This window comes from Nyctereutes procyonoides, unplaced genomic scaffold, assembly GCF_905146905.1.
Source record: "Nyctereutes procyonoides isolate TBG_1078 unplaced genomic scaffold, NYPRO_anot_genome, whole genome shotgun sequence".
NCBI classification, from domain to species: domain Eukaryota; kingdom Metazoa; phylum Chordata; class Mammalia; order Carnivora; family Canidae; genus Nyctereutes; species Nyctereutes procyonoides.
Genome location: NW_026575132.1, coordinates 14,338,799 through 14,365,645, shown reverse-complemented (window position 1 = coordinate 14,365,645; position 26,847 = coordinate 14,338,799). Strand labels below are relative to the sequence as shown.

At 47.7% G+C, this 26,847-nt stretch overlaps 1 protein-coding gene across 3 annotated transcripts in view; it reads right to left on the bottom strand.

The window, feature by feature from the left end:
- The window catches only part of NRP2 (neuropilin 2), a 115,457-nt gene that overhangs the window by 67,042 nt on the left and 21,568 nt on the right, over positions 1-26,847 (bottom strand). For all 3 annotated transcript variants that reach the window (XM_055345186.1, XM_055345188.1, XM_055345187.1), the window contains exons 3-7: positions 13,852-14,033; positions 7,327-7,557; positions 5,784-5,939; positions 3,972-4,141; positions 1,984-2,139 (exon numbers count right to left, since the gene is read on the bottom strand). In XM_055345186.1, the coding sequence (XP_055201161.1) occupies positions 1,984-2,139; positions 3,972-4,141; positions 5,784-5,939; positions 7,327-7,557; positions 13,852-14,033 (895 nt within the window). The remainder of the gene's footprint in view (positions 1-1,983; positions 2,140-3,971; positions 4,142-5,783; positions 5,940-7,326; positions 7,558-13,851; positions 14,034-26,847) is intronic.

Here is a 26,847-nt window from a genome sequence, read left to right as displayed (position 1 = left end):
TCAAAATGTGCAGTGCTAAGGTATTTCCAAAAGCAGATTTCCTACAAATAGTGTTTTAAATAGCATCCCAGTCCATCTGCGTGCTTTTAAAATCAGCTTATGCTACAGTATCCCTCTGGCCAGCGCTGCTTAGTCATTGAGCCTGGACAGGGAGGCAGTCAGGTGAACCTCCTCCTTCTCCCCCAGGGCCCGCCCCTACTCAGCACCGGCCCTCGCCTGCCCTCCAGTTTCTTACTGAACAGGGTGGGTGGGGAGACAAGGCATGGGCAAGAGTCGGGTGGGATGACGACCCAGTCCATGCTCCCAGCACCCAGTGCCAACCCAGTCTTGCCATTTCCAAGTGATATCTGCAACCGAAACAAAAGAAGTCAATGAGAAGCCAGACCCAGGTGAATATGTCAAGGTGGGGAGGTCTTTCAACTGCTACATACCTCACTTTCTTTATTTGTGAAATGGAGGAAGTATGTGTGTGTGCATGTGCGTGCATATGTGTACGTATGTATGCATGTGTGTGTGTGAGAGAGAGAGATACCTGGTAATATCTAGAAGCCATGGTTTTCAGCTGAATGGTGCCATGTTACTATGGCGATTTTAATAATAAAAAAAATCCACTGCTTTAAAAACTCACACTTCCCAAGTGAATCAGTGCTGACATTATGGTTCAGCATTTTCTCCATCCGATGCTTCCTGTCGTACCAGGGAGGCCAAGCAACCTCGGAGCAGTGGCAGGAGCCGAGGAGGATGTGTTTGGAAAAGATCTCCAGCTTTTCTAGGTTTGGTCGCATGTGTCCCATTTTGGCAATTCACAACCCGACAGGTCAGGGGCCCGGTGGAACCACAGCACTAAAGAGGACAGTCCCTTTGCTGGACCCCGCTTCCATCCAGGAAAGGATGAGCACTCTCCTCCCACAGCTGAGAGCCAGCGCGAGACAGAGTTCTCCCCCTGCCCAGGCGAGACTACCAGCTGTTTCCAATAAGGCCCCCATATGCTGAGTGCACCTTATTATTATTTTTTTTTAAGATTTATTTATTTGACAGAGAGATAGAGCCAGAGAGTGCAAGTGGGGGGGGGAGGGGCAGAGGGAGAGGGAGAAGTAGGCTCCCGCTGAGCAGGGAGCCTGATATAGGGCCCCATCCCAGGACCCCGGGTCATGACCTGAGCCGAAGGCTGACGCTGAACCGACTGAGCCACCCAGGCCCCCTCCCCCGAGTGCACCCCATAACCGGGACTGCCAGTGACGGCTGCAGGCCTGCTCAACGCCAGAATGCCATGTGTCTTAAGAAAGCCGAGCGCCAGACATCCATCCCTGTGTACAACAAAAGCCCCACATGGCCCCCACGGACACACCTCCGGGAGCCACAGCCACTGAAGACACCAGCCGAGAGAACTCAATGCCTTGCTGCCAAGCGTGATTGCCAGTTCAGATCCCATCCCTGACAAACTGAATTCCTCCTCAGTATTTATTGTCCTCTTTCTTCTTTGGGACATTGTGATTCCCTCTCAGGATTTGTGCCCTTTCATTTCCAGACCTCGGTAACTCCTGAGCTACAGTTTCATGTGGTTTTGTGATTGTTAACCCAGCATGTGGAAGGGACTCAGGCCATAAATGCTCAATGAATCCTGTATGGGGAGGCGCGGACTGGGGACACATTTTCCCCTTCATTTGCAGTCGGAGAGCACTCTGCAAGCTCACGCTCGCTCTCTCGCTCGCGCTCTCTCTCTCTCTGCGGTGCAACACGCCACGGCAGCCAGGCTGTCGGAGAAACGGTGTTTTCCAATCGCTTTAGCATAAGAAAGAATACTTTCAGGGCCACTGCCTCCTGTGCCTCCATCAATTATTTGAGCCTCACTGAACAAGCCTCCTCCCCTCTGTGGGGTCCACTCGAAGCTCCTCTTGTCCCCAGGCTCCTGCGCCACCCCAGCAGCATGCCTTTGGGGACAGGAGTGGGTGGAGGTAGGGGTGGGGAAGGAAATGGGTTTACCTTGTGGTTTTTGCCATGCCGGTACACCATCCAGTCTTCCCCATTCGTGCTGACTTCCAGCTTGTAGGATTTGACATAGTAGCCGTTTTGGGTTTCCCTGGAAATCGCTCCCTGTGTGGCAATGGCTGTGAGCATGGTTAGGAAGCGCAGGTCCACCTGAGGAAGAGCAGAGGAGGAATCAGGGCCCCGTGGCTCCTGACTGGAGGGCAGCCTCTTGCTTTTCAGCTTCAAAGGATAAAACCGTAATACTTAGCTTACAACTCGTGTCTGTGATCCCCCAGCATCAGTGTGATCCGTATCAGCCTGCAATTCCAGTCTGGATGGTTAAACTCAATGTATTAGACACTAGATTGGACACCTTTGAAACTGTAACTTGACTCTTTTTTTCTCTTTTTTGCAAATCCAAATGGGACAAACCGTTCAGTTTACCTTGAAGGGATCCTTGAACATCTAGAACTGTGACCTCTTCTTACTGAACTACAACCTGCTTTGTGTAGTAAAAATAGATGCTGTTTGAAGGAACAATGGCTAAATCCACTCCAGTCCACTCCAATCCACTTAGGATGCGCTAGTTGCAAGGTCTCAGTTCAGGGCTACCTCGCCTCCCCTCCCCTCGGTCCATCACTCTTTTGTGTATTTAGTCACTCAGGTCACTCAAGGGTCAAAGGGCATCCAGAGTCTGCCCAAGCAATTAGGCTTATGCACCAAGTCCTGACCTTTTGCTCCATGAGGAAGATGGCCAACATTTTGAGGCACCTCTCTTCCCACAACACCAAACCCATTTGGAAATTGCTGGATGTCATTCCTTTGTTGGCTGCAGTGTTTCTTAATGGCAACCTCTGTGTGATCAAAATTTAGCCAACACTCACTGGTGAAATTTGATTCGGGAAGCATTTATTGGTACTTAATATGTGTTCAGCACATTATGCAATTCAAAAGAAGTAAGCAGTGCTGTATAAACAGCTGGATAGCAATAAGAGGGAGCTTATGACTGAGGACCAAAAATAAGGAGTAAAATCAATGGAACATTGATTAAAAAGGAGAACATTCTGGAAGCTCTGCAGGATGAGAAGCGTTTTTGGAGGGGCAGAGAAAAGATAGTGACAAATGGCTTTAGGGTTGTGCTGTTAGAACCTCTGCGGACTCCCTGGAAGTTTCTAAGTGGTACTTGTCCCTGTCCTGTTGTCTGCTCTGTAATGTCCTCCTCAGAGCAGAGGTCACCGTGTCACATCAGAACTAGGACAGGCTTGTCAATGGGTCACAAGGCTGTCTGGTGTGTGTCATAAAAGCAGTCATTGCTCTAGCACGGGTCTAGCAGCTTGCTCTTCCCCAAGGGATGAGAACTGGACCAGTCTATAGTTTCAGGGGCGGGGGGGATTATTCAACATAAACTGCAAGTCTTATTCAGAAGCAAAGCAAACAATAGTCTGAAAAGATGCTACAGAGCATCTGGGTGACTAGAGTTTCATTCCCGGTAGGGACATTTTCTCATGTGTTCTTCCGATAGCTATGTGCAAAAACTTCCTGGCAGGGCTCCCTCCAAACAGCAAAGATCACGAGAAGCTGCCATGCTCAGCTAGCAACTCAACAAGTCTGCCCTTAGGAAAAAGCCCTCCCCCGACCAAGTCTCTGATGCCTCCCTGTGCCAAGAATGAGGAAGATCTGGAACTGTTTATAGAATGTTCCTTGGATATCTATATTGAGAGGCAAACAGCACCCAGGCCAAATAACTTCTCCAAGGCCTGGTAGTCTTCACAAGGGCAGTGACAGTGTCTGTCTTACTCATCGTTTTATCCCAGCAGTTAGCACAGTGCCTCGCTAAGTCTATTTGGGCCTGGTGTATGTGTTTGTTTGGATGGATGAATGAATGGAGCTCTCAAGCACGCTGTGTTTGTTTTCTTTGTGTCCTCTGTCCACTCTAGCCGAGGAACCACCTCCCTTGCCCACCACAACACTCACACTCTGCCCACCCTCCAATATCTGAGTACCTGGAGGTACTCCTTGCTGGAGTCCAAGTTGGGTGTCCAGCCATTGTCATCGCCATGGAGCCGGCTTTGTTGAGGTGTCCACCTTTCATCAGAGTAGGTGGATGAGGCACTAATCTGTTCATTGGCAATCCGGCCAGATTCCATTCCCAGAGGGACATTGCACTGAAAGTCTAGGGAAGGGAGACGATCAAGGGCAGAGTTAGACCTCTCAATCTCAAACTCCTGAGACCCTGAAAACGTTGCTCCCTTCTAGGGACAAGTCTTTGCAGGAACTCCCTCATCTTAGAGACCTAATTATACATTCCCATTTAAAAAACATCTCTGCCAAGTCATAGAGCTTGACAACCCCTCTGGGTCTGAAAGAAACTAAATTGGACCTAAAAGAAGTCAGGCTGTGGGTAAATAAGAATCATCATACAAATTAAAAATACAATCTAAAGCACAAGAACTGTTGGTGCTGCAGGCTACGGATGCTCACAGATGCCAGATGCACCGTTATTGAAATACAGGTAAACGTGTGATAGACTCGTGGCAATCTGGGTGGGCTGATACATCGTGGGAAGCCTGCTTTCTTAATAAACACCCAGGAGGCACTTTTGCTTCATTCTTTCACTCAACTGTCTCAATTTCTGGCACAGAAGACTGACATTACAAAGCAGTAAATACCTGTCTTTGGGACACTCTCTAGGAGCACACGCATGTCACTCTCTTCCCTTGCACCTGTCTGGGCAAATGGATCCAGAAGTCACTGACTTTGGCTATAAGTTCAATTGCTGTCCTTCCCATTCAGGCTGCAGACACTGGTTAATTTCTGCACGTGTAGGTGTCTGATAAAGACCAGCAATTTTTTCAGGTATCAAACCCATTCTTGAGCTCTGTGACTGTACTGGCCAGTTGCAGAACCTGGTGCAATTTGCAATACTATTTCCCCGTTACTCAATCTTCATGAGCTCTTTGAAGAAGAACAAAAGAAAAAAACCTGGCACAAAACCCATCACCTTTCCAGCAGGCCGGGCTGCCATGTCTGTAGCTGTGCACGTGGTAAGCTGTCCACAACCCATGGCAGGATTTCCCCAGCTCCAGTCATCCTTAAAGTATTTCTTTAGTACTTAAAGTTATCATTTGGGTTTCTAAGTGGAAATGGCAGTACATCTGAAGCACATGTCCTAGAGGAGCTGATCTAAAGATGAAGTTCAGAGTAGATGTGGGTGTAGGCAGGAAACTCATGGTCTCGATGGGCAGTTCCAGGATACCGGGGTCAGAGCTACACTCTATGCTTTGCACAGTACCTGGCACACAGTAGAAGCTTGGAAACTGTGTATATTGAAGCATGAAGTGAAAATCCAAGCATGTGCCAGTCTAGTTGGAGAAACCTTCCCAGGGCTGGAGATGTTTAATGTAAAATATATATACAAGGGAAGTTTAAAAATTGCTCAGTTTTCTGACCATGGCCACAGAAACTTAGGGAGAGAAGACTCAAAAAATGTTAGAATAGAGCGGGGAATTGATATAGATCTCTTTTCATTCACAGATGAGAAAACTGAAGTGTGAGATGGTCCTGTGACTTACGCTGGGAATAACTAATTCTTGGTGCAAGACCTGAACACCCAGCCGACACTTGTTTGACTTGTATAGGTCTCTGCCTAGCAAGAGGATACAGCCCCCCTTCCCTGAACTTCTCTGTGAACTCAGAGGCTGCAACAAATTCTGGAGAATTTCCCTCTCCTCTCCCAGAGGCTGGCCTCTCTTCACCGCACATCCTCAAAGGCCTGATGGAAGGACAGGACAGAGGTTCCCAACTGGCCAACTCACTCTCTGGTGGGTCTTGGTGGACCAGGTAGTAGCGTGCAGAGAAGCCATCCTTGGCCACCGCCATATCTGTATGGAAGGTCAGGGAGAGGATCCCTGTCGACGAGCGGAGTTCAGATGGTGTTTTAGTCCCACAGTACTTCCCAATCAGAGGGCCGACTGGACACACAAGAGAAAGACAGGGCCGTAGAAATGGAAATGTCAAACTCATTTTCAATACATTCACCCTGGCCACAATCGCAGGTCACTTCACAGGGCATCTTTTGGGTATGCCTTGGCATAAAAGAATGCCCAAAGATAGACTTAAAGAATAATATCTAATATTTTCCCTGCACATTAAAAGGTACAGTTGACCCTTGAACAATACGGGTTTGAAGCGCGTGGCCCACTTATACATGGATTGTTTTCGACAAATACAGTACCGTGAATGTATTTTCTCTTCCTTATGGTTTTCTTAACACCATTTTCTTTTCTCCAGCTTACTTTATTGTAAGAATACAGTATAGATAACACACAGAATATGTGTTAATTGATTATTTATGTCATTGGTCGGGCTTCCAGTCAACAGTAGGCCATTAGCACTTACATTTCTGGGGAGTCCGAAGTCCTATGCAGATTTTCAGCTGCATGGGCAACTAGCCCTCTTAACCTCTGTGTTATTGAAGGGACAGCTGTATTTTTCTTGACCTGGCCTCATTCTCTTCTCTTGCTCTGTTCTGGGGACGGGCCAGAAAGCTATCATAATAATGTCTGTCTTAGAGAAGAATAAACTGAGGTTCGGAGTGGTCACGTGACTTTTCCATGTTCATACAGTTAGGAAATAACTAAGCTGAGACTCAGGTCCAAGTTTTCTGACCTAGTCTTATGCTTTTCTTGGGAAATCAAACTGCTTAGCCATCAAGCCTCCCTCACAGTGCAAAACGCTGTGGCTGACGACAAAAGTGAACGATTGGTTTTCTCACTTTCTTAAGACCTAACATTGGTCTCCACCTGAGAAGTACTGGTTCCTTTGGGCCTTGAGTGATACTTCTTTTTGACATCTATGACTCTAATAATAATAGAAAAATCACAGTAATAATAATGATGATGAAGGCAGCTTATTTATATGGATAAGACACAGGGTTTAAGTGACCTGCCCAGGGTTGCAGAGCTACTTATAGCAGAGCCAGCATCCCAATCTAGTCAGCCTGGCTCTCGCATCCTATTTGAGCAGAGAGGGTGGTCACTGAGTCACTTTCTGTGGAAATCCTGACAACCCAGGGCAGAAAAGAACATTACTGATAGGCTCTCTCCTCCTTATCCAAGTATCTACTCAGTCTCCTCCTATGCTTCTCCAAAGAAATCTTTCCAAGAAAGGAAACTGCCTTCCTGCAATTTCTCTGAAATCATCCTCGGTGAAGAATAAAGAAAGTCATCATGGGTCATACACAAACCCTAAGGAGCTTTGAAGTCTTTGTTCTCTTTTTTTTTTTTTATTGTTACCAAAGCAATTCACAGGCAAAGATGAAGCTACCGAGAAGCGCCTCGTGACAGCGACATCACTCACCATGCGGAATGCCGTCCCAAATGTCCAGCCAATCGTATTTGCAGTCTCCCTCTCCCACCTGCAAAGGGTCGTGCTCCAAGTCAAAGGTCAGGAACTGCAGGATGATCTCCATCTTGGGTTTGGCCAGGATGGTAAAGGTGCAATCCAAGTTGTGTGGGTACTTCTCAGGAAACCCAGGGGATTCGATGGTCCCATTGGGGCTTGTGAAGTTTTTTGAACAGTCTTCAGAGCCTGTATGTAAAAGAGAACCATAGTATTAAGCAAGGAAAAGATGTCTTTCTTTGCCGCCTCCGTCACATGGGTTAGTTGGACGCGTGAGTCCCAATCCCCCTACTCATAAGGTTTTTGTTTCCACTGGAGTGGCCCTTGAAGCAACATACTCTTCACATCCACGCCTCAAGCCTTTGAGCCAGACTCTCTTTAGGAGAGAAATTAGGGGAGGAGAGCTGGTTTGCTCTACATAATAGAGTAAGAAGAGCAGCAATTGAGGAGTTGTGGGGGGGTGGTGGAGGGGGGTCAGAAAGAAGTGTGTGAATCACAGAGAGAGAGAGAGAGAAAGGAGGAGAGAGAGACAGAGAGAGAGAGAGAGAGAGAGACAGAGAGAGAGAGAGAGAGAAAAGGGAGAGATTCTCTTGAAAAGAGGAACAGAGTCTTCTTTCTCAATTACTCAGCTGCCTGCTCCAGAAATGTAAGTTATTTCAATCCTTAAGGAAGGCTTGCTGATTGCCAGCAGGGCAAACAATGTTACCCCTTATTTATCGCTGACCTCAACACTAGCCCCCATTGTACCAGAGCCAACCAAGTGCCCCCTTCTCCCTCCAAGATGCAAGGTGCCTCAGGGGAGGGGCAAAGGGGAGCTTGGGTCCCATTCATGTCATGACTATATTAAAACGAGCTGCTCTGTAGTGGCCAGACAATTAACAATCGACTTTTGTAGCTGGTGGATCACAGCAGGGCGTTGGGGATGTTAAAGGCCGCTCCAGCAGCAAGTTTGGAAAAATGCGCCAGTGTATTGACATTTGGAAGGCTTCTGGTCGCTTTGTGGCAGGGGTGGCCTTGTTTCTCTCCGAAGCTCCTGTGTCTGCTTTCTTGGGACTCATGGAGGCGTTCTTATTAAATGCGGCCCACATTCACACCCGGTGCAGGCTTGGACGGCAGTGGGAGCTCTAAGAGGATTACAGCCACCAGATCTGCTAATGCTTCGAGGTGCAGTCACGTTAAAAGGGCCCTCCTGTGCTTTCACCCAGCCACCGTTTGCCAGCGCGGTTGGGCCCCAGGCAGGTCCTGGGACACTGCGGCCCAGGCCACGGGCGCACGGAGCAGCCCAGGGTCAGAGGCCACGCCAGTCACTGCAGCGAATGGATAAAGGCTGGGCAATCACAACTGATTTCACTACATTCTGATTTTATTTCATTCCATTTATTTATTTTTAAAAGATTTTATTTATTCGTGACAGACACAGAAAGAGAGGCAGAGACACAGGCAGAAGCAGGTTCCATGCAGGGAACCTTCTGGATGTGGGACTCGATCCTGGATCCCGGGATCACGCCCTGGGCCAAAGGCAGACACTCAACTGCTGAGCCACCCAGGCGTCCCTACATTCCGATTTTAAAATTAAAAAGGTTGCAGGATTTATGAGGAGGATAATAAGCACTCTAAGCATGAAGAAAAAATACAGAAATACTCAATAAACCAGGTGTTTACTGGCAGGAAGTGTCCTCTAGGGATCCCACTGAAATATAACTGTGTGATGTCAATACACTGATCTTAGCCCGCAGCGATGTCTTTATCGGCGCCTCCTGCAGCAGGCCCCTCCGCGAGGCTCTTTATTGACGACGGCTTTCTGGAAAGTGCACAAGTCTGACTTGGAAAAGGTGCCATGCAAATAAGCGGGCGAAGGAGGACCGCGACTTCCCTTAGCAGCAGATGGGAAATTCCGACATCCCTACCTGCCCATCCATCACCTCTGCTCTTCCGACCAGACCAGCGCTCTGCCCTGGGTCCGGACTCCCGGGGTGAGAGCCAACCTCTTCAGGATTCTGAACATTCTCCAGGTGCCCCACGCCTGAGGCTCTGCACCGATTAGGGGCAGGGCGGCCCAGTGGGCAGCCAGGTCCAGAGGGCTGAGCTGGGGAGGCCTTTTCCCAGTTGGTTTACCACCGAATCTCCAGCTTTGTTTACTGTCAAGCCCCACGCTCCGGGGGGGCCTCCTCAATGGTCCCAGGATGAGGCGGTCTGGCAAAGCCAAGCCAGCTGGCAGGTCTTTGGGGGGCTGAGAGGAATCTTGAAAAGGTTAGTGTTTATTGCCATTGTGCAGCCTTCTCCATGTGGGTCACTCAGCCAGAGGAAATTAACTCTCTATCCACGACTTGCTTTCAGAGCTAGAAAAGGCATCCTGACATTCCCTCCTCGAGTTCGCTCTCTTGTCATTTCTGCTCAAGGCAAGGGGAATCCCCATCCTCCTGAGAGTGAGGAATTTCTGGTGCAATCTTTCTTTGGTTCTTCCCCTCCATGGGAGACAAAGTCTTCCACAGCAGACACCCGGTGAGCCCAAGAGAGGCCCAGGGAATGTGAGATTCTTAAGTACCCACACAGTTTCCAGGGTTCCCAGGTCCTGCATTTGGTCAGAATTTTTTAATATGACATTCGTAAGGTCGACACACACAAAAACCCACCCAAAAAGAGCATGTATTTGTCTGACATATGGATATACATGGGTATGTCCCCTGGCTTATTTTAAAAGAGGAAGGAAAAAGTTTTATCCTTTCTATGCGGAACAAACTTGTGCATTACAGTGGTGCCTTCATCTGTAAATGTGCCGCTCATAGTTTGGACTGTGGTCAAAGGGTCAGAAAGCAGGAAAGCTGAACAGTAACTGTGGAGAGGAGATCTCAGAAGAGGGTGACCATCTTGGGACAAGACTGGAATCTTGTAGACACCTAACCCAAGATCCTTGTCTGCAATGTGTTAGAAGAATCTCAGGTTAAAAAAAAAAAAAAAAAAAAAAAAAAAGCTCAGTCAACAAATACTCCGGTTCACTCAATGCAGAGATTGTCCACACAAGCTGGGGGGATTTCGGCTGCAGTGAATGATTCATACCAAAGGACTCTGGTGTGAAAAATGCGCACTCCGTGTTTTTCCACTGTCAATTTTACAATAACTCTGCAAGCAGAAGAAGAACCTGCATGCACAGAGCTATTTAAAATGTGGTGGATTTATCCCAAAGGAGCTCAGCCTGACCTCCAAAGGTATTTTCGGTTCAGGGAGTAGGAGTTGGGGGGGAGGCACACTGAGGTTTCTCTACTTGTGAATGACCCCAGGGTGTTCAGTTTCTGAAATGTCGCAGGACACCAGGAAAGCCAACTTAATCTTGAACTTGGGTCAAGAGTATCAGAAAACGAACAAACAAAAAAAAAAAAACACCACATTTTCCCGTGATTCAGTGTCCAATGTTACTTTTAAAATTCCTTTCTCTGTTCTGCTCATGATTTGGCAATCTGAGATCCTTTATGTTTGTGAGCTGCCTTGGTTTGCTCTTTAACATGTGGATGGTCTGGTATTATATAGACTCTTTTATAAACCACTTCATTCAGGGTAGACATGAACCTCCCACCCCAGCCACACGCCCGCCCCCGCCCCCCTCTGTCTACACCCGAACTGAGGGTTTGTGTCTGTCGGTGGCATTCCGAGGCCGGGGCTCGCCAGGGCAATGTGCCGCTGCAGACTTCCACGGTCCTCTGTACGGTTATTTTGTGTATCTGTGTTTACAGTCCCCCCCTCTTTCTCTTTATGAATCTGACTAGCAAACATAGCTGTGTTTGTTTGGATTTCTTCAGCATGTTCACGAATTTCTTTCATGTTCTGTGGGTGACGTAAACTTTGTGTATTTTCTTTCAGAACTCCGACAGTGGAAATGTGGGTGCAGGGAGAGGAGGGCACCTGGAGAAATGCTCATCCTCCTAGACTTCTCAGCGTTGAATTCTGTAGCCTGCACACGTATGTGTTTTATACAGGGTTGGCTTTCATGCCAAGAGCTGCTCTCTTGGACAAGCATGATGGCAGGAGACAGTGCCACCCCCCCCAGAAGACCACTGGGTTCCCATTTTCTCTCTTATGTTCCCCAGAAATTTGGCTGTTGTTGGCGGGGTTTTCTCTCCCACCGCAAGAATCTCTTTCCTCTTTCCTTGGGCAATCCTAGTAATTGAAGTAGGCTGCCCCATTGCTCCACGCCCAAGCCAATGGCATGGCTGGCGCTCCTGTGTCTGGGCATCCACAGACTGGCTGTCCTCAAGACAGCAGCACTCCGTGATGCTACCCTCTTGTGCGTTTTAACTTTTAACCTCATCCCTTCGAAGGTGCATAATGGATAGGGTTAGCATTCACTCTTTCTGTGGCTTTCCAGAGAATGTGGCACCATCCTTGGTGAAAAGGGAAGCATCAAACAGATGAGCTTTAGTGGTCCTGCTCACCCTCGTTGTGACTTCCCGTGGCCAGCTCCCTGGAAGACCCCGCTTGGAGCTGCTTTCCTTTCCCAGTCAGCACAGTGGAGCCGAGTGACAGCTTTAGCACTGGGGACCTTGCTATCTAACTGACCACCCAAGTCCACTCAGCGGAGACCTCATTTTCAAAACCAGAGCACATTGGGATCCCTGGGTGGCTCAATGGTTTAGCGCCTGCCTTTGGCCCAAGGTGTGATCCTGGAGTCCCGGGATCGAATCCCACATCAGGCTCCCTGCATGGAGCCTGCTTCTCTCCCTCTGCCTGTGTCTCTGCCTCTGTCTATCTCTCTCTGTATCTCTCATGAATAAATAAAATCTTAAAAAAAAAAAAAACAAAAAACACCAGAGCACACTAATCATACCCTTCCTTAGTGCTGACTCCCACTGGCACATATTATAGTTTTCCTTTCAATTTACGTAGCTATTGACCTATGTTCATGCAACGACATCCATGTACGTCTGTTATGTGTGAGGGTTTACACATCTGTTTGTCCTCTTCTAGTGTTTTACTCCTTTCTACCTTCTCTCTCCCCACTGCTCCCCAGTTGAAGAGGGCATGATGAATGTTCCAGGGGTGACTGATCTGGATCTTGAGCAAGACGCTAGGGAATATGGATCGAAGTATTCAGGAGCCTCACACCAGCCCCCATGACACTGGACACACAGATTGTCAGTCCCTATGACCTCATGTGGTTGGGAGCATGATGACCCATGTCAGATGGGCCTTCTTGGGACCCGTGCCCTGGGATGGTCTGTGCTCCCACTCTGGCTTAATGACGCCCTGATACAGTTTCCTCGGCCCGCCCCGCCCCGTCATTGGATTCTACATCTTGCTCTCAGGCAGACAAATCTGACAAATATTTAGACAGAGTGGATATAAAAAGTGCTTTCAGCAGCTACCACTTCCTTTCAAGAACTGTTTAGTGAAAAGAAAATATATATGAATAGGTCCCCTTACACTGAACTCAGTAGGCGCCTGACTTGGGCCTCTCGATGACAAGACGGACAGCCTCCCTTTGCACCAGACTCCCTCCACAAGCTGTAAAACACAGGCTCGGAGGGGCCACACCAGCAGACGGGGTAGGAGCCTGTAGGTGGGGGAGTGGGCTGGGGCGAGGGGAGAACTGGAGGGGGCACTTTGCTTAGCCTCAAGATAGCGAGCCTGTTACACTGAGGGGAAGGACACATGGCCTGAGCGCTTCAGGGTAGATACTGGACCAGCAACTTGCTGAATAAAGGTTGGCTCACTCCTGTTATGGAAATAAGGATGCCCAGAGCCTAAAGTCATCTAAGGGGGGGTCTCATGGAAAGCAAGGAAGTCAACTTAAAAGAAGGGCAGTGGTCTTTCTTCCTATCTTTTTGGTTGCTTTTCAGGAGGCGGCTCCATTGGCGTTTAGGAAGTTGACGTTCAACAGGTGGAAGTGGTAAAATGGATCAGCCACAGGGACGTCCTACAAGCCACATCTGAATTTAAAAGCTCCTGTATGACCCCACAGGTAAGATCTTTAGAGACTCTGAACACCGAAAAAGATTATGTCCTTCTGCCCATGAAATTACAGATAAAGGCGACATTAAACCATGGAGTAAACAGGAGGAAGCTCAATGAAGTTTTGCTTTTCTTCCACGAAGAGGATTGTGATCTTGAAAAACATACAAAAATAAATTTCTTTGCAGAAGCGTTTCTTGGTTTACTTGGTGCTGCCCTCTTGGGGTGCTGCGAACAAAGCCCGTCTGCCCAGTGGGCAGCACCCAGCACTAACCTCGCAACGACGCACCCTCTCAGGTCACAGCAGGAGTTAAACTGGCTTTTTGTTGCGGGCTATGGCCGGGTCACCCTGAGCCTCCGTTCCAGCTCCAAAAACGTCTGTAAGCCTCCCTGCCTGCCTCCCTGGGGCATCCCTGTGCCCGTATCTATCCCCTTGCACAGCGCCCCACGGCCGGCACCTAGGGCGGCGCGGTCTCCCGGGGATGCCCAGCACCCCACTCCGCCCGTGACCCTGACCGTGACCCTGACCATGGCACTGACCTGTCTTGAAGATCTCATAGCGCAGAGAGAAGCCTGCCCCCTGCCGGGCGTAGTCGGAGGTGAACTTGATGTAGAGCACCGAGCCGGAGGAGATGATGGTGGGGGGGGCGATGTTCCCACAGTGCTTTCCCAGGAGGTCTGCGGATTCACTGTCCCCATCCCGGATCTCGATGAAGTCGTACCTACGTGAGGACGGTACAAAGGGGCACGTATGAGCCAAGATCACTCTCAGGAGAGGAAAGGGATCGTCGTCTCGCTCCAGCCGCCCTTTCTAGATGGATGCTCAGGTGTTTCCGAGTGATAAACAAGGGACTCGGTGTGCTTGCACAGACCGGCCGCCCTAGATCTAGGAGCTGCATCGCCTTACTGAAGCCACGGAGAGAACGGGTGTCCTGGTGGATGGCTAGGTTTTAAGGCCTTCTCTCCTGCCACGTAAGAGTGATAGCACCCCTCTATCCAAGATCTCCGAGCAAGCATTTTTCCTTCTTTCCATAGCACCATTTTTATGTCCACCACGATCTCCCTGAATCTTAGTCTTTTCTTCTTAGCTCTGCGTCACTGCAGGCTACTTAACCCCTCTGAGATCAATTTCTTCATCTGTAAGATGAGGATAAAAATATCCAGTTCAGAGGGCTGGGATGGAGATGAAATGAAAAATATAAGTAAGGTGCTAGGCCCCGAGCCGGGCACACTGGGGACGTTCCTGAGATATCTGCTTACTCCCCTCCGCCTCCCCTGTGTTTCAGTTTCCTCCTGGGTCATCCCCTCTTCCCTTATCTTTAATTGTTAGTGACAAAGACTCCCATGCTCAGGGCCCCTCTCTCCTGGAGATGACTCTGCAAAGCTCCCATCAGCAGCAGTGTCTAGTCAACAACACGTTTTTAAAAGGAATCAGCATCATATTAGATAAGGCAATAAGAACCTTTCTCCAAAAGCAGGGGGTGAGTCCCCAGGGACCCAGCATCTATGAGCACAGAACTCTTAGCCTCAGCAAGAGGCAGGGACGGCCCTGCGCTCAGGCTTGAGCTCATTTCAAACAGGATCAACCTGGCCCCAGGTTGGGGAAGACAAGTCAAAGACCATCATCCTTGGCTTGGTTCATGGGATGCCAATCTGCACAGGCACACATTTTGGGCCTTGGTGGTGCTCGGGCAGTCTTCCTTGTGCCACCTCTGGGCTCCTTCTCTGGGCTCCCAGGGATTCCCGCTGTCTCAGCTGCTGAGGTCCTTTCCCACCAGCTCCCTGCAAATTGCTGGTCACTGTGCCACTATTTACCGACAAGCATCCATTTCCTTCTCTCTCCCTGTTTATTTATTTTGCATCAACCTGTTAAAACAACATGTAAGAAATGTCTCTCTTTGGGGTAAAGAGAGGGACCTGCGATGTGCCTGCAGGCTCCTGCCACACACACCGGGTCTGTGAGAGCTGGCTGCCTGCAGAAGTGGCTTATTTGAGCCAGAGCAGCCCGAGGCCTCACGACAGCCCCCAGGAGCCATATTTCAGATCGTGCAGCCACTTATGAAAAACAGGACCGTGAAGGAAGTATAAGGAACCGACAGGGATTAGTTCAATCTTAGACCCTAGAGCCCTAGAAACCTAGAGTCCAAAGAATCACAGAGGCTGGTTAGTCTGGAGAAGACAAGATGGCAGGGTTTCCCCTCAGGAGCTCTGGAGACACAGCCACAGATTGAGAAAGGCAGTGGAGGTTTGGGGGGGATCTGTGATTTCAGTTTGGGAGATGATGCCGAGTTTGAAAGTGTGCTTCCTCACTTCCAAAAACCAAAGTGAAAAGTCACTTAGTTTGTTCTCAAAGGAAATTCCCCAAACCTTCTGGAAAATCCCTCCTTAGTATTTCCACACTGGGGTAAGCACCCTGGGCAATCACTCTGTGCTGAGTAATGGTGATGTAGGGTGCACAACTGTTGAGAAGCCAGCTGTGTTCAGTAAGCAGACATTCGCCAGTTCACAGGGAGTAATGAATTATGAACCTGCATGGGGGAGCCTGTCCATCCCCCCACCTGTACCCCCTGCCATGCCCTGGCCAATGCCAAAAGTAGAACTGGATTTGGATCCTTATTAGCTGGGGACCTCAGGCAAGTTACTCAACCTTTCTGATCCTTGGCAATGGGGAAAATGATCATAAAATAGGGATATTAGAACCTTTCTCCTAGGGTTGTTGTGAGATTTAAGTGACCAACATAATCTATATAGTGTCACTACTCAGCCTGGTAGGTAGTGTTTGGTTAACAGTGATTTGTTTTATTCTCATACCCATTTCTGAGGTGAAGCGATAGAGCAAGCACATCGAGGTACAGTGTAAGTGGAATGAACATCTGTTAAAACATTTTGGAGTGCATTTCGGCAGAAATGTGACAAATCCTTTAATCCAGCAATTCCACTGCTATGAATTTTTCCTAATAATCAGGTAATTGTGCAAAGATGTATATGCATCTTGGTGAGCGTAGATATAATTTAAAAAGCGTAGATAGAATTTAAATTAAGAAAAGTGAAAAGATGCTTTTTTTTTTTTATAAACAGCATCATATCTAAATGTCCAACAATGGAGGTGGGTAAATCAATTTTGGTATATTTATAAAATGGAATATTCCACCACTGAAGTAGATAGGGAGTGCTGTAGGTCTAGATATTTTGTTTTTATGGGAAAAATGGCCATGACATATATCCTGATAATTTAAAAAATAGATTTTTAAAAAATAATGTGTTAAAATACATATACATACATACGTTCTTGCATACACAAAAAAGTCTGGAAGACTACATACTAAAATGTTAACAGTACTGAGATATACAGGTGGTAGAAACTGGCAATTTCTACTTCCTTCTTTGTTCTTTCCTATTCTCTGAATCACTTACAATGAGCTTGCATTTCTTAATAAACCACAAATATATAAAATAAAGCTGCTTCCATTAAGAATTTTTTTTTCACCGTGACAGATGGTAACTGCACCATCGTGGTGAGCATTGCGGAATGTATCCAATTGTCAAATCACTATGTCACACACCTGAAACTAATATAACCTTGTATGTCAACCATACTTCAACAACACATAAAATATGCCATAAAATAAAAGAAAAAAAAAGACTAAAAAAAGAAATTTTTTTCAAAGTAGGAGAGCTGAGAAAAAGAACCCAGTTCTCAGAATGTAGCAGATGAAAGCGTAAGTACCATCCTCATCGTCACCATCCGTCTCACAGAACTGTCGTGAGGACTAAATAACTCACAGTGCTGGGGCACCTAAAACAGTGCCAGGGGTCGTGGCCCACATTCAGTAACTACTTAAACATTTTTTTCCTTTTTTTTTTTTTTTTAAAGATAACCAGATATCTCCAGTCTGTGTTGCCAATTTCTCTGGAAAGGACAAAGAGACGCCCAGACATCCCAATGGCTGGATGACCAGAAGGGGAGGTTCTATCTGGTTGCCTAATCACGCATGGAGTAATTTAGGGGATTAACACAATCAGCGATGAAGCAGGGCTCCCCAGCAAATGCCATAGCTGTAAGCTTGCCTCAATTTACTCAGTGGATATAATGACCCCAAATCCTTTTTTTTTTTTTTTTTTTTTTTTTTTTTTGTCATGCTGGCAGCTACAAATACATCTTTACAGGGGCAGCCCAGGTGGCTCAGCGGTTTAACGCTGTCTTCAGCCCAGGGCGTGATCCTGGGGTCCCGGGATCGAGTCCCATGTTGGGCTCCCGGCCTGGAGCCTGCTTCTCCCTCTGCCTGTGTCTCTGCCTCTCTCTCTCTCTCTCTGTGTCTCTCATGAATAAATAAATAAAATCTTAAAAAAAATACATCTTTACATACTTACCTACACATACAGTGAAGGGATGCATTTTTGAAAAAGGTTCATATACATCAATCGTATTATAAATTTTCTCTCTGAGCTTGTTATTTAAAAGGATTCCGGGGAATCCTTTTGTGAAGCAAATAATCAGCCCTCACTGAAACTTCTCAGAGAAACTGGATTTTCCCATCAGGTTTGCTTGAGGGGAAAGGGGCGCAGAGTCCCCCCTGGGTGAACCCCCCTCCCTCCAGTGCCCGGGCTCCGCCCTGTGGACAAGCTGGGCCTCTGGCTGGCCTTCTCCTATAAAGGGCACACACCAAATGACACGCTCACTTCCCACAGAATGTCTCATTTACGTCCTGTGTGACTGACTCATTTGGGGAACTTTTTTATTATTAGGGATTTGCTACAGCTGGCGTAAATCTCCTTAGAAATTTCAGTGCTGTCAGGTTCATTTGGAAGAGCTTGCAGGAGATTAGGAAGTTTGTGGCCTTGGAATAAACACGGCCCTCATCTAGCGCCTGAGAGCCAGCATTTGTCTGGTGAAGGAATCTGGGGTCCAACCTCGAGGCTCACCCCAACCACAGTCAAGGAGGATAACCTACAAAGCCGGTCCTCTTGGAACACATTATGCATTTTCTGGAAGAAAACATAAACCAGCTAACGGACATACTAAGTACTGTGTTTGCATTTCATTATTCATAATCTCCCTCAAATGAAAAAAATTCCTTCCCAAGCTTTAACACTACCTTTTGTTATTTTATTCATCTATTTACTTTCCTAAGCTGAAGTAGCCATTTCCACTCCTTACCTTTTTTTTCCCTTTTCTCTCCAAAGTGGTTCCCGGGTGCCTTTTTACTTTTCTCCTCACAGATTCCGACATCTGCATGTCGAGCATTTGTCTAGAGAACGCTTTCTGTACGTTCTTCCTCGACTTCAAAGTCTTAATTTCTCTCCCCAAACCCACATTTGGGGCGTGGGAATCTTGACGGTGGAATTAATTTTCAGAGTCCACGGGAGAGGTATGAAAAAGCAACAGTCTCATCTCTTCCTCTCATCACTAGGCAAACATGAAAAGAGGCTTTCTAGTTTCCATAACTCTATCCACGCTTGACACTTCCCAGCAGGCCCCCGAACGCTGGGTTAGCCAACAGAGCCTGTGCTAGAGGATCCACTACGCCGAGGCCCTTCTTAAATGGCCAGATGGTGTCCGGCCCCTGCCAGGGTCCACCTGGAGGGATGCGCTTAGAACTGCTTGTGAAGAGATTTCTCTGTCACAGGTGGAGTACTTGGGTACACTGGGGAAGAGTGCTGTGCCCATTTGATGATACTTGGGTCTGCACATCACCACCCAAGTCCCGAAGCCATAACCTTGGCCAACCAATCAACGTCTCCTTTTATGCTACTGTGTCATATATTTTTAAGACCTCACGCTTTGCGCATGGCAAGCTCTTTCCGGCCACTGGGCCTTTGCACTTGCTCTTCCCTCTGCCTGTGATACTCTGTTACCTTCTTTGGTGGCTGATGCCATCTCCTTTTTTCTATGTGCAAATGTCACCTCCTCAGAGAAGCCTGTCTTGACCACCCTATTTCAGACGGCATGCCCTCATTCTCTGCCACGCCATCCTCTTATCGCCTTTATATAGCGTTATAATCTGCAAAAGGTCAATATACTTGTTTATCTGTTTGGAATCTGTGTCCTCACTACACAGCAAGCACCACGAGGGCAAGGACCTCGCCTTTTTTGCTGCTGAATTAGTAGCACCTGCATGGTGCCCGGCACAGCCCAGGGCTCACTATGTTTTGTGGCGCGAGTAAATGAATGAGGGGCTCGCGGTTGGTAAGTCCAGGAATAATTTCCTCTGTGATGATGTTTCCCAAGGGGTTGGATACATTTGGTCCATTTTATACCCTTTGCCTTTGTGATCCAGCGCATTCACTGAGCTATTCTGGTTTTATCTGGAAACCGAAATGTTGCCTCATGACTCGAAAACATGAAATATAACATTTTGAGTGGAAGAAACATCTCAAATCATGCTGACAGCATTTTCACTATTAGCGGCAAACAAATCAACTATAATTAAAATGCTGTCAAAGTGATTTGAGATTTTTCTCACACTTTCAAAGTTCCATATTTCATGAGTAGATTATGGAGGCCAGAGAATTTACCACCTCCTGGAGTGCCTTTCTTCTGGGAAGCTCAAAGACATCTACACACACTGTCTTATTAATCCTTACATTAAAACGTGCAGGGAAAATAGGAGGAAAAAACAACACTGTCATGTACAACTTCCCCGTGAAGAAGCTGCCTGCGACACAAAGGGGCTGCGGGCAGGTCTGCACGAGGCCAAAGTCTCTGGTCCAGACAAGCCCAAAGCCAGGTCACCTGGTCTCCGGCTCAATAGTGAAATCCAGCTTTTATGGAGGAATCAGATCAGATCAGGGCTTTTAAGAAACAAATTTCATTTTCTTGAATTTCTCCCTTTCATTGGGGCCACCCATTTAAGAAGCTGGAACATTCCCGGGAATATCAGTGAGAAGAAATATCAATCATCTACTGAGCATTTGTTATAGGCTAGACCCCTGTTTAGATATTACTTCGTTTAGTCCTCATTGAATACACGCCACGCCCTGTTAGGCTCCCAACCATTTACAGATGCAGAAAATGGGGTTCCAAGAGTCTAAGTGACCTGCCTAAAGTCCCGTGAGTAGGACAGGTCAGAGGTGGGCTTCAGACCCAGGTGGTCTCACTCCTGGGGATATAGGCTTCACCACCATCCTATGAGAACATCCGACTGCCACAGCACAATAGCATTAGAAGGTACCGGGCGTAAAGAAACTGCTTGGTTTCCGTTAGAGACTTACCAGAATCTTGCTCTCTTTTATTTAGCTGTTTTGTTTAAACAAAGCCTATAGGACTTGCCAAAATTAATAGACAAATCACCAATAGAAGCAGTGAGCAGATTTGGAATTCATGGTTTCAAGATTCACCCTGTTGAAATTTAGCTTTTAAGTGTTCAGATGGGATAACATATTAATTTTTGCAAGTGAAGTATTTTTGTAAGCACATATATGCCCGTATGTGAACATATGGTCCATCGAGTGAGAAAACAGTATCCTGTGTATTTATAAGCTCTTAAAGTATCATCTAGAGCACATATTCCTAAACGTCTGGATTTCCAGTAGGGTCCACAGATGAATTTCAGTAGGTGAGGGGACCCCTATAGTCACACGCAGAAATTATTGCGATTGTGTAGATGCACATTTTTCTAGGTCTGTGACACACACAAAAAAATCTTAAATTACTGTTATACAGAAACATATCTGTCTATATGTGCGTGTGTGTGTGTGCTGAGAAGTGTGGTGCACGGGCTTTGCAGGCAGACCCAGCTGTTTCCAGCACTCGTTAGTGGCATGAGTGCAGGCAAGGCATCGAACCTCTCTGAGTCTCAGTTTTTTTTTACCTATAAAATGCAAATAATAAAGGGCCCCACCTGTAGGATTGGTGGAAGGACTGCAAAAATACATACGAGCCCAGGAGAGTGCTAGATGCCTGTGAAAGTCACTGGGAGACGCTCGCTATTTTTCCTATTACTCGTGTTTTTACAAAGCAGGGTGGCAGACTTGGGGGAGAGAAGGGTTACATCCACATGAACTGAACACGTGAAGAAGGAATGAAAAGCCACAAAGTTAGAGACAGTCTCGATGCCCTCCCCAACCTCAATGCTAGGGACGGTGGTTTCTAAAAATCCTCCTCCTGTACAAATCCATCAATAGTATTTCAATCACTTGCGTTTTGGGGATTCCCTTTCCATCTCATGTTTCTGAGCCCTGGCTCTGGAACCAGCCTGCCATGCCGGATTCAGAACAATCTGTGCCTTCTTGCCCCCTGCCCCTGCCCCGCCACCCCCACCCCACCTCTTCGTGGGCCCTGAACTAGGTACTGGACCCCCTTCAGTGTGGGGAGTTAATGCATGTCAACACCTCAGTGCAGCGCCTGGCACATAGGAAGTATTCAATAAATAAATGTTAGTCATTGTTACTATTATTCCTGTTGTTATTGTTATTACTTGTTAAATAACCGCAAGGACTCCAATGGAGCCAAGACTCCGCATCTGTTTGTGTATCCATGTTGGTGCCACTGCTTTTTTTTTAATACTGACTGAAGGCAGTTTCCTTTTCTTCCTTCATTTCTTCCCGCCACCAACCTCTGGTATCTGGGGCCTAGCCGCAATCCCCGCCCCTGCCAGGGTCATCGCAGCTCTTCAGAAAGGAGGAAATCTGACCACCCAGCAAAGGAAGTATGCGAAGAAAATAACCCAAAACAAACCGAAGGAATTATTCCAAAAAACCTTGAAGGCAAGAAAATGGAAATACAAATAACATCTATTTATAATTGCTGGTTGTTTTCCTGCAGAAGCCCTGGGATGATGGAGAGGGCCCTGCCGATCTCATTGTTCCTGATGGAGCAGGCTGCCAAGAACGCCGCACAACGTGAGGAAGGAGGCCGCTCCAGACAGGGTGTCTGATAAGTCTCGCTGTGGATGAACTTGCAGAGAATGAAGGGCACTCAACAAAGCCTCCAGCACTTCTCCCCGGCCCCCTAGCTGGACGCCGCTTCCCCCACTGACCTGGCTCCCCAGCAAGGCGCATTCCTGGGGCTGGATGGCCACGGATCGGTCCACTCCTGGACTAGCGAGCGCGCTGGAGGCCGCCTTGGATGGAACGTGTTTGCTTATGTAAGAACGATTTTCTAGGCAACCAGGGCCAATGTGAAGTTTAAGGCTGCTGGGCGGGCTGTTTTCAGCGTGAAGGTTGGGTCTTTTTCCCGTCTGCTGTACACGTCTATAAAATCCTCTCTCTGCAGTTAGCTCAAAGGGCCCCTTGTTAGCATTTGTAAGGACACCGGAGCAGGAGGTAGGTGAGAGTAACCCGTATTTTATGTCTGTTCACCAGCAGGCTGGCACTGGGATGTGAAGGTGAGCCCCACCCAACAAGGCCAGACTGGCCTGGGTCAATCAAGCTTGCATGCCTCGGTTTGCCTCATCTCATAAATGGGAACAGGAACCATGCCTCTGTGCCTCCCGGGGCTGGTTGGAAGGGGCAGAAAGCGACCGGTATCCACTAAGGGGAAATCAGAGTACACCATCCCAGGGCCTGGTGTGCTGGCAGCAGCCCCGCACTTGGCCGGGCGAACGGTTCCCTCTGGAACGGGCGCTCGCTAACCCTGGCTCCCAGAGGGTCTAATTGTGAGAGCAAATCATAACCTTCCCATCTGTCCGAAAAATGGGAGCCTGCTGGGAATGAGGCATACGAGGCACCAGGGAATCAATCACTGTATCGGAAAAATGTTTTTCTAGGGGTTTAGGCTCCCAATCGTTTTTCTGTCCCCTTCTGCTGGCAATCAGCCTCAGTAACAAAACGTAGAAAATACCAAACTTGCCTGAAAAATGTACCACACAGAAATCCTAGCAGGGGACAATCTGGGAGTACGGGGCTGGGGGTGATGGGCCCTTGTCCTTGGATTTCATTCACTGCAAGCTGCAGCTTACAGAGCTCAGAGCTTCTCCTGGCTTCAGGGGCCAACTTATCAGAATCGTGCAAAAAGCACCTTGGTGTGGAGGTGACGGGCCTGCACTAATGTCCAGGCGGGAAGGGCCACTGCCACGCCGGGGTGGAGATTCTGAATACAGCACTCAGGGGCCCGTCGGCTCGAACGGCTTCCCTCTCCAGCCACCGCTGGGTGACTGCTTCCCTCGACGGCGGGGCGGTGTGGGCACCAAAGCGCCCTGGGAGCCCTGGGAGCCAAAGCGGCCTGGCCCACCCAGGGCATCTTAGGGCACCTGCCTCTCCCTGGCGCAGAAGTGGCCCTGGGTTCTGAAAGAAGTGGCCAGCGTGTGTCGGGGGTGGAAGCAGCAAATGTTCAGGAATATGGGCTTCTCTTGGCTAGAGGTTGCATAAGACTAGAAGAAATAGGTCTGGGAAGGACAGCAGCTTCTACAAGAAAGGGAACCAGATTGCAGGAAGTCTCCTGGCAGGATGGGAGCAGTGGGAGTCAGACCCCGAAGGACCTCTCTACACCTCACAGCATCGCAGACTGCTTGCTCTGTGCATGGAGCTGCTGGCTGCCGGGCTGCACAGCTAGCGGACTGCAGGGCCCCCAGGCCCCTCGCCTCCCGGGAGGGAGCACTGGTGCCAGGGAGGAGCTGTGAGGGCCACACAAGTGTCAGGGCCCTGGTGGGCAAGGGCTGTCAGTAACCCAGCACTTGACCCAGCTGCCTGCCCCAAGGCTTAGGTCAAATCACCCATCTGCTTGGACCTCAGTTTCCCAGCAGATAAGACAAAAAAAAAAAAACAAAAAAAAACCTTTCTTACCCTCCTACCACTCTCAAAGGGATGACACATAGATAAATCACTTTGAACTTTTAGATGAAAGGTGCTCTCTATAAACTCGAGGTCTCATCAACCGTAATTGTTACGGTAATTATTTTAATGATAATAATGATGATAATGGGAGAAGGGGGGGGCAGGGTGAGGACGAAACCTCCTACCTTGAGACAAAGAAAAACTCTTCCATTAAAACCTGCATCACGATGCCTTCTGCTCCTTGCTCTCAACCATCTCTTTCAAACTGCCAATTCCCGGGCTGAAATATTATTTACTCCTCTCCTTCCCAATAAAACAATTATTTGTTCCACCGTTCTCCCTCTCGCTCACTCTCTGGCGTGTCTAGCTTCGCCCTGACAGCTCAGCCATGGACTGTTTACATGTCTCGCTCACCTCCAAGACTCTGGTTCAGCTCCATTGACACTGAAGGCAGGAGAATTCTCTGTGTGTGAGGAATCAATTACTTCCGCTGACACTCTATTACTAGCCCTCACATCTTCAGATTCCAGCTGCAGAGTGAGGCGGTGGGGGGATGGCAGGGAATGTGAAGAGGATGGTGTGGGGGCTGGAGGGGACTGGGGAGTAGGGGGCAGATGACAGGGAGGCAGTCGGAGACCATCGATGGAGAGTCACAGAAAGATCTCTCTCTCCTTGACTGCCCTGCTGGCATCCGGAGGTGACCGCATGGCAGGAAGAGGCGAAGAAAAGGGGTTAGAAACCGAAGAGGAAAAGAAAAGACTTGTCAAGGATATCTAAGGGATGTCTAAGGGAATCAGAGGCCTCAAATACCTGAGCATGGGGACAGTGGGTGACAACTCTAGGTACATGGACACAGGTATATAAAGGCAGCTTTGGGTGGCGGGCTTCAAATCCCAGCCCTACCACTACCATCTGGGAGATCTCTCTCATACTGTACCTACCTGTTAAATGGGAATAACAGGAGTACCTAGGAGTACCTATATATAAATATATATATAACTACAGAGAGAGAAGGACTGCCAAGATGCTTGGATACCAAAGGTAGGAAAAAAAGCATAAAAAATCATGTGGATTTCTTTCATCATGTGAAGTCTTTGGTAGCTTCCCAAACCTAAGCCCAGTTCACATGTTTTTCTCTCTTCTTCTTTTTAAAATTTTTATTCTGACCCAGCTAACATTTTTCAGGGATTTTCCTTCTAGGAAAAAAAAATTCTGATTATGTAAATTAAATACAACCATCTACTCTGCAATCACTGAGATGAGTTGTGAGGCCCTAGGTCTTATAATGAAGGTCGATTATGGAAGCTCCTTTCTGGAAGGAAAGACAAGGGCAGCTAATATGTATATATTTTTTTCTGGGATGATTTATCCAGGCAGAAGTAGATGAATGGAATTAAATTATCTATTGAGTTTCTCTTAATCCAAAGGTTTCAATCCCCCTGCTGTTACAAAGGACAAAACAAAGAACATATATTATTTTCTATAGGACTCATGACTATACGAAAATACACAAATCTCTTTTTAAGAAAAATCTAATTTCTTTACTTGGCCTCTTTCCTTCTCCTCTTTATACCCTCCGCAGCCTGAACTCCCACTGAATTTCAGAAGACAGACTCTCACCCAGTGTAATTAGCTGGGAGAATTACACACAGTTACATGGGGTAAGATGCTGGCCCTCTGGGACCTCCAGGTTCAGAGAAGGTGCCAGGCTTGAGAGGCAGAACAACTGAGATTGTGTATTAGAAAACCTCAAGTGATTTTCTCAATCAGGAGATAAAATGCATTGTTAAGAAGGACATCCACAGCAAAGCTTGCATTTGGAGAGTGGCGATTGCAACATCGCAGATTTAAAAACAAACTGCCAAAAATAACCGTTGTCCCAACCGCTCTTTAACCTTGGTAGGAGGAGGAGAACAATCTGCGATGTTTTTTCCCACTTGTTCAGCAAGCTAAGTTGCTGGGTGGAGTCCTTGGTCAAGGTTGGTGAGCTGGGGTTGGCTGCCAGCTGAGCTGGAGTCGGTAGGACTGTTCCACTTTATTGTACCAAGTACCTGCAGGGGGATCTGTTTCTGTCATTAGCAGGGTCGTTGCAATACAGAAAAATATTGCTGCTCATCGGTTCCTTGGGGGAATCAGAATATTTCTGTGGTTGGGCAGGCAGTAAATCTATAATAATGTCATGAGTAATCAACCTGAGGCTCTCTCCTGAGTGCATGACACTCTCTAGAACCAAGAACTTACACTCTACTTCAATTTTCAGAGGCTCAGTGGACACCAGCTGAAGCCACCCCTCCACTTGGGCAATGTGGCCTCCTGCTCTCTAGTCTTAGGAAAGAAACATGTGTTCAGAGAGAGGGTCCTGTGTAGGAAGGAATAAACTGACAGGTGGAGGTTAATCCAGTGTTACCTGGATTTTTCCAGGCCCAAGTTCAGGCATTCACCTCCCCTGGTGGCAGTGGGATGGGGTTTGTCCCTGGACATAGGATAGGAAATTGTAGAGACCTGGTCAAAGAGGGTGGTTGCAGCAAGGAGTCCTTAAAATCCCAGTCTTTCCTGCTTCCTGACTATAGCCCCTCTCTAAGATGGTGAAGTCGCCTGGCCAGGAAACAAAATTCAATAGCATGGCTCAGGTACCTCTTCACTGAAAAGAACTTTTGTTGATCAGCAAGTCACAAGGATAGCCTTTCAATTACTGTGGTTCCCTAAGACATCAAATTATTTCTCCTTCCTTGCCTTTGATGTGATGCTCTCTACCTGGACCACCAGAGATATATACTCCCCCTGTCTGGCTAACTTCTTTGGGATTGATTCAGGCATCACTTC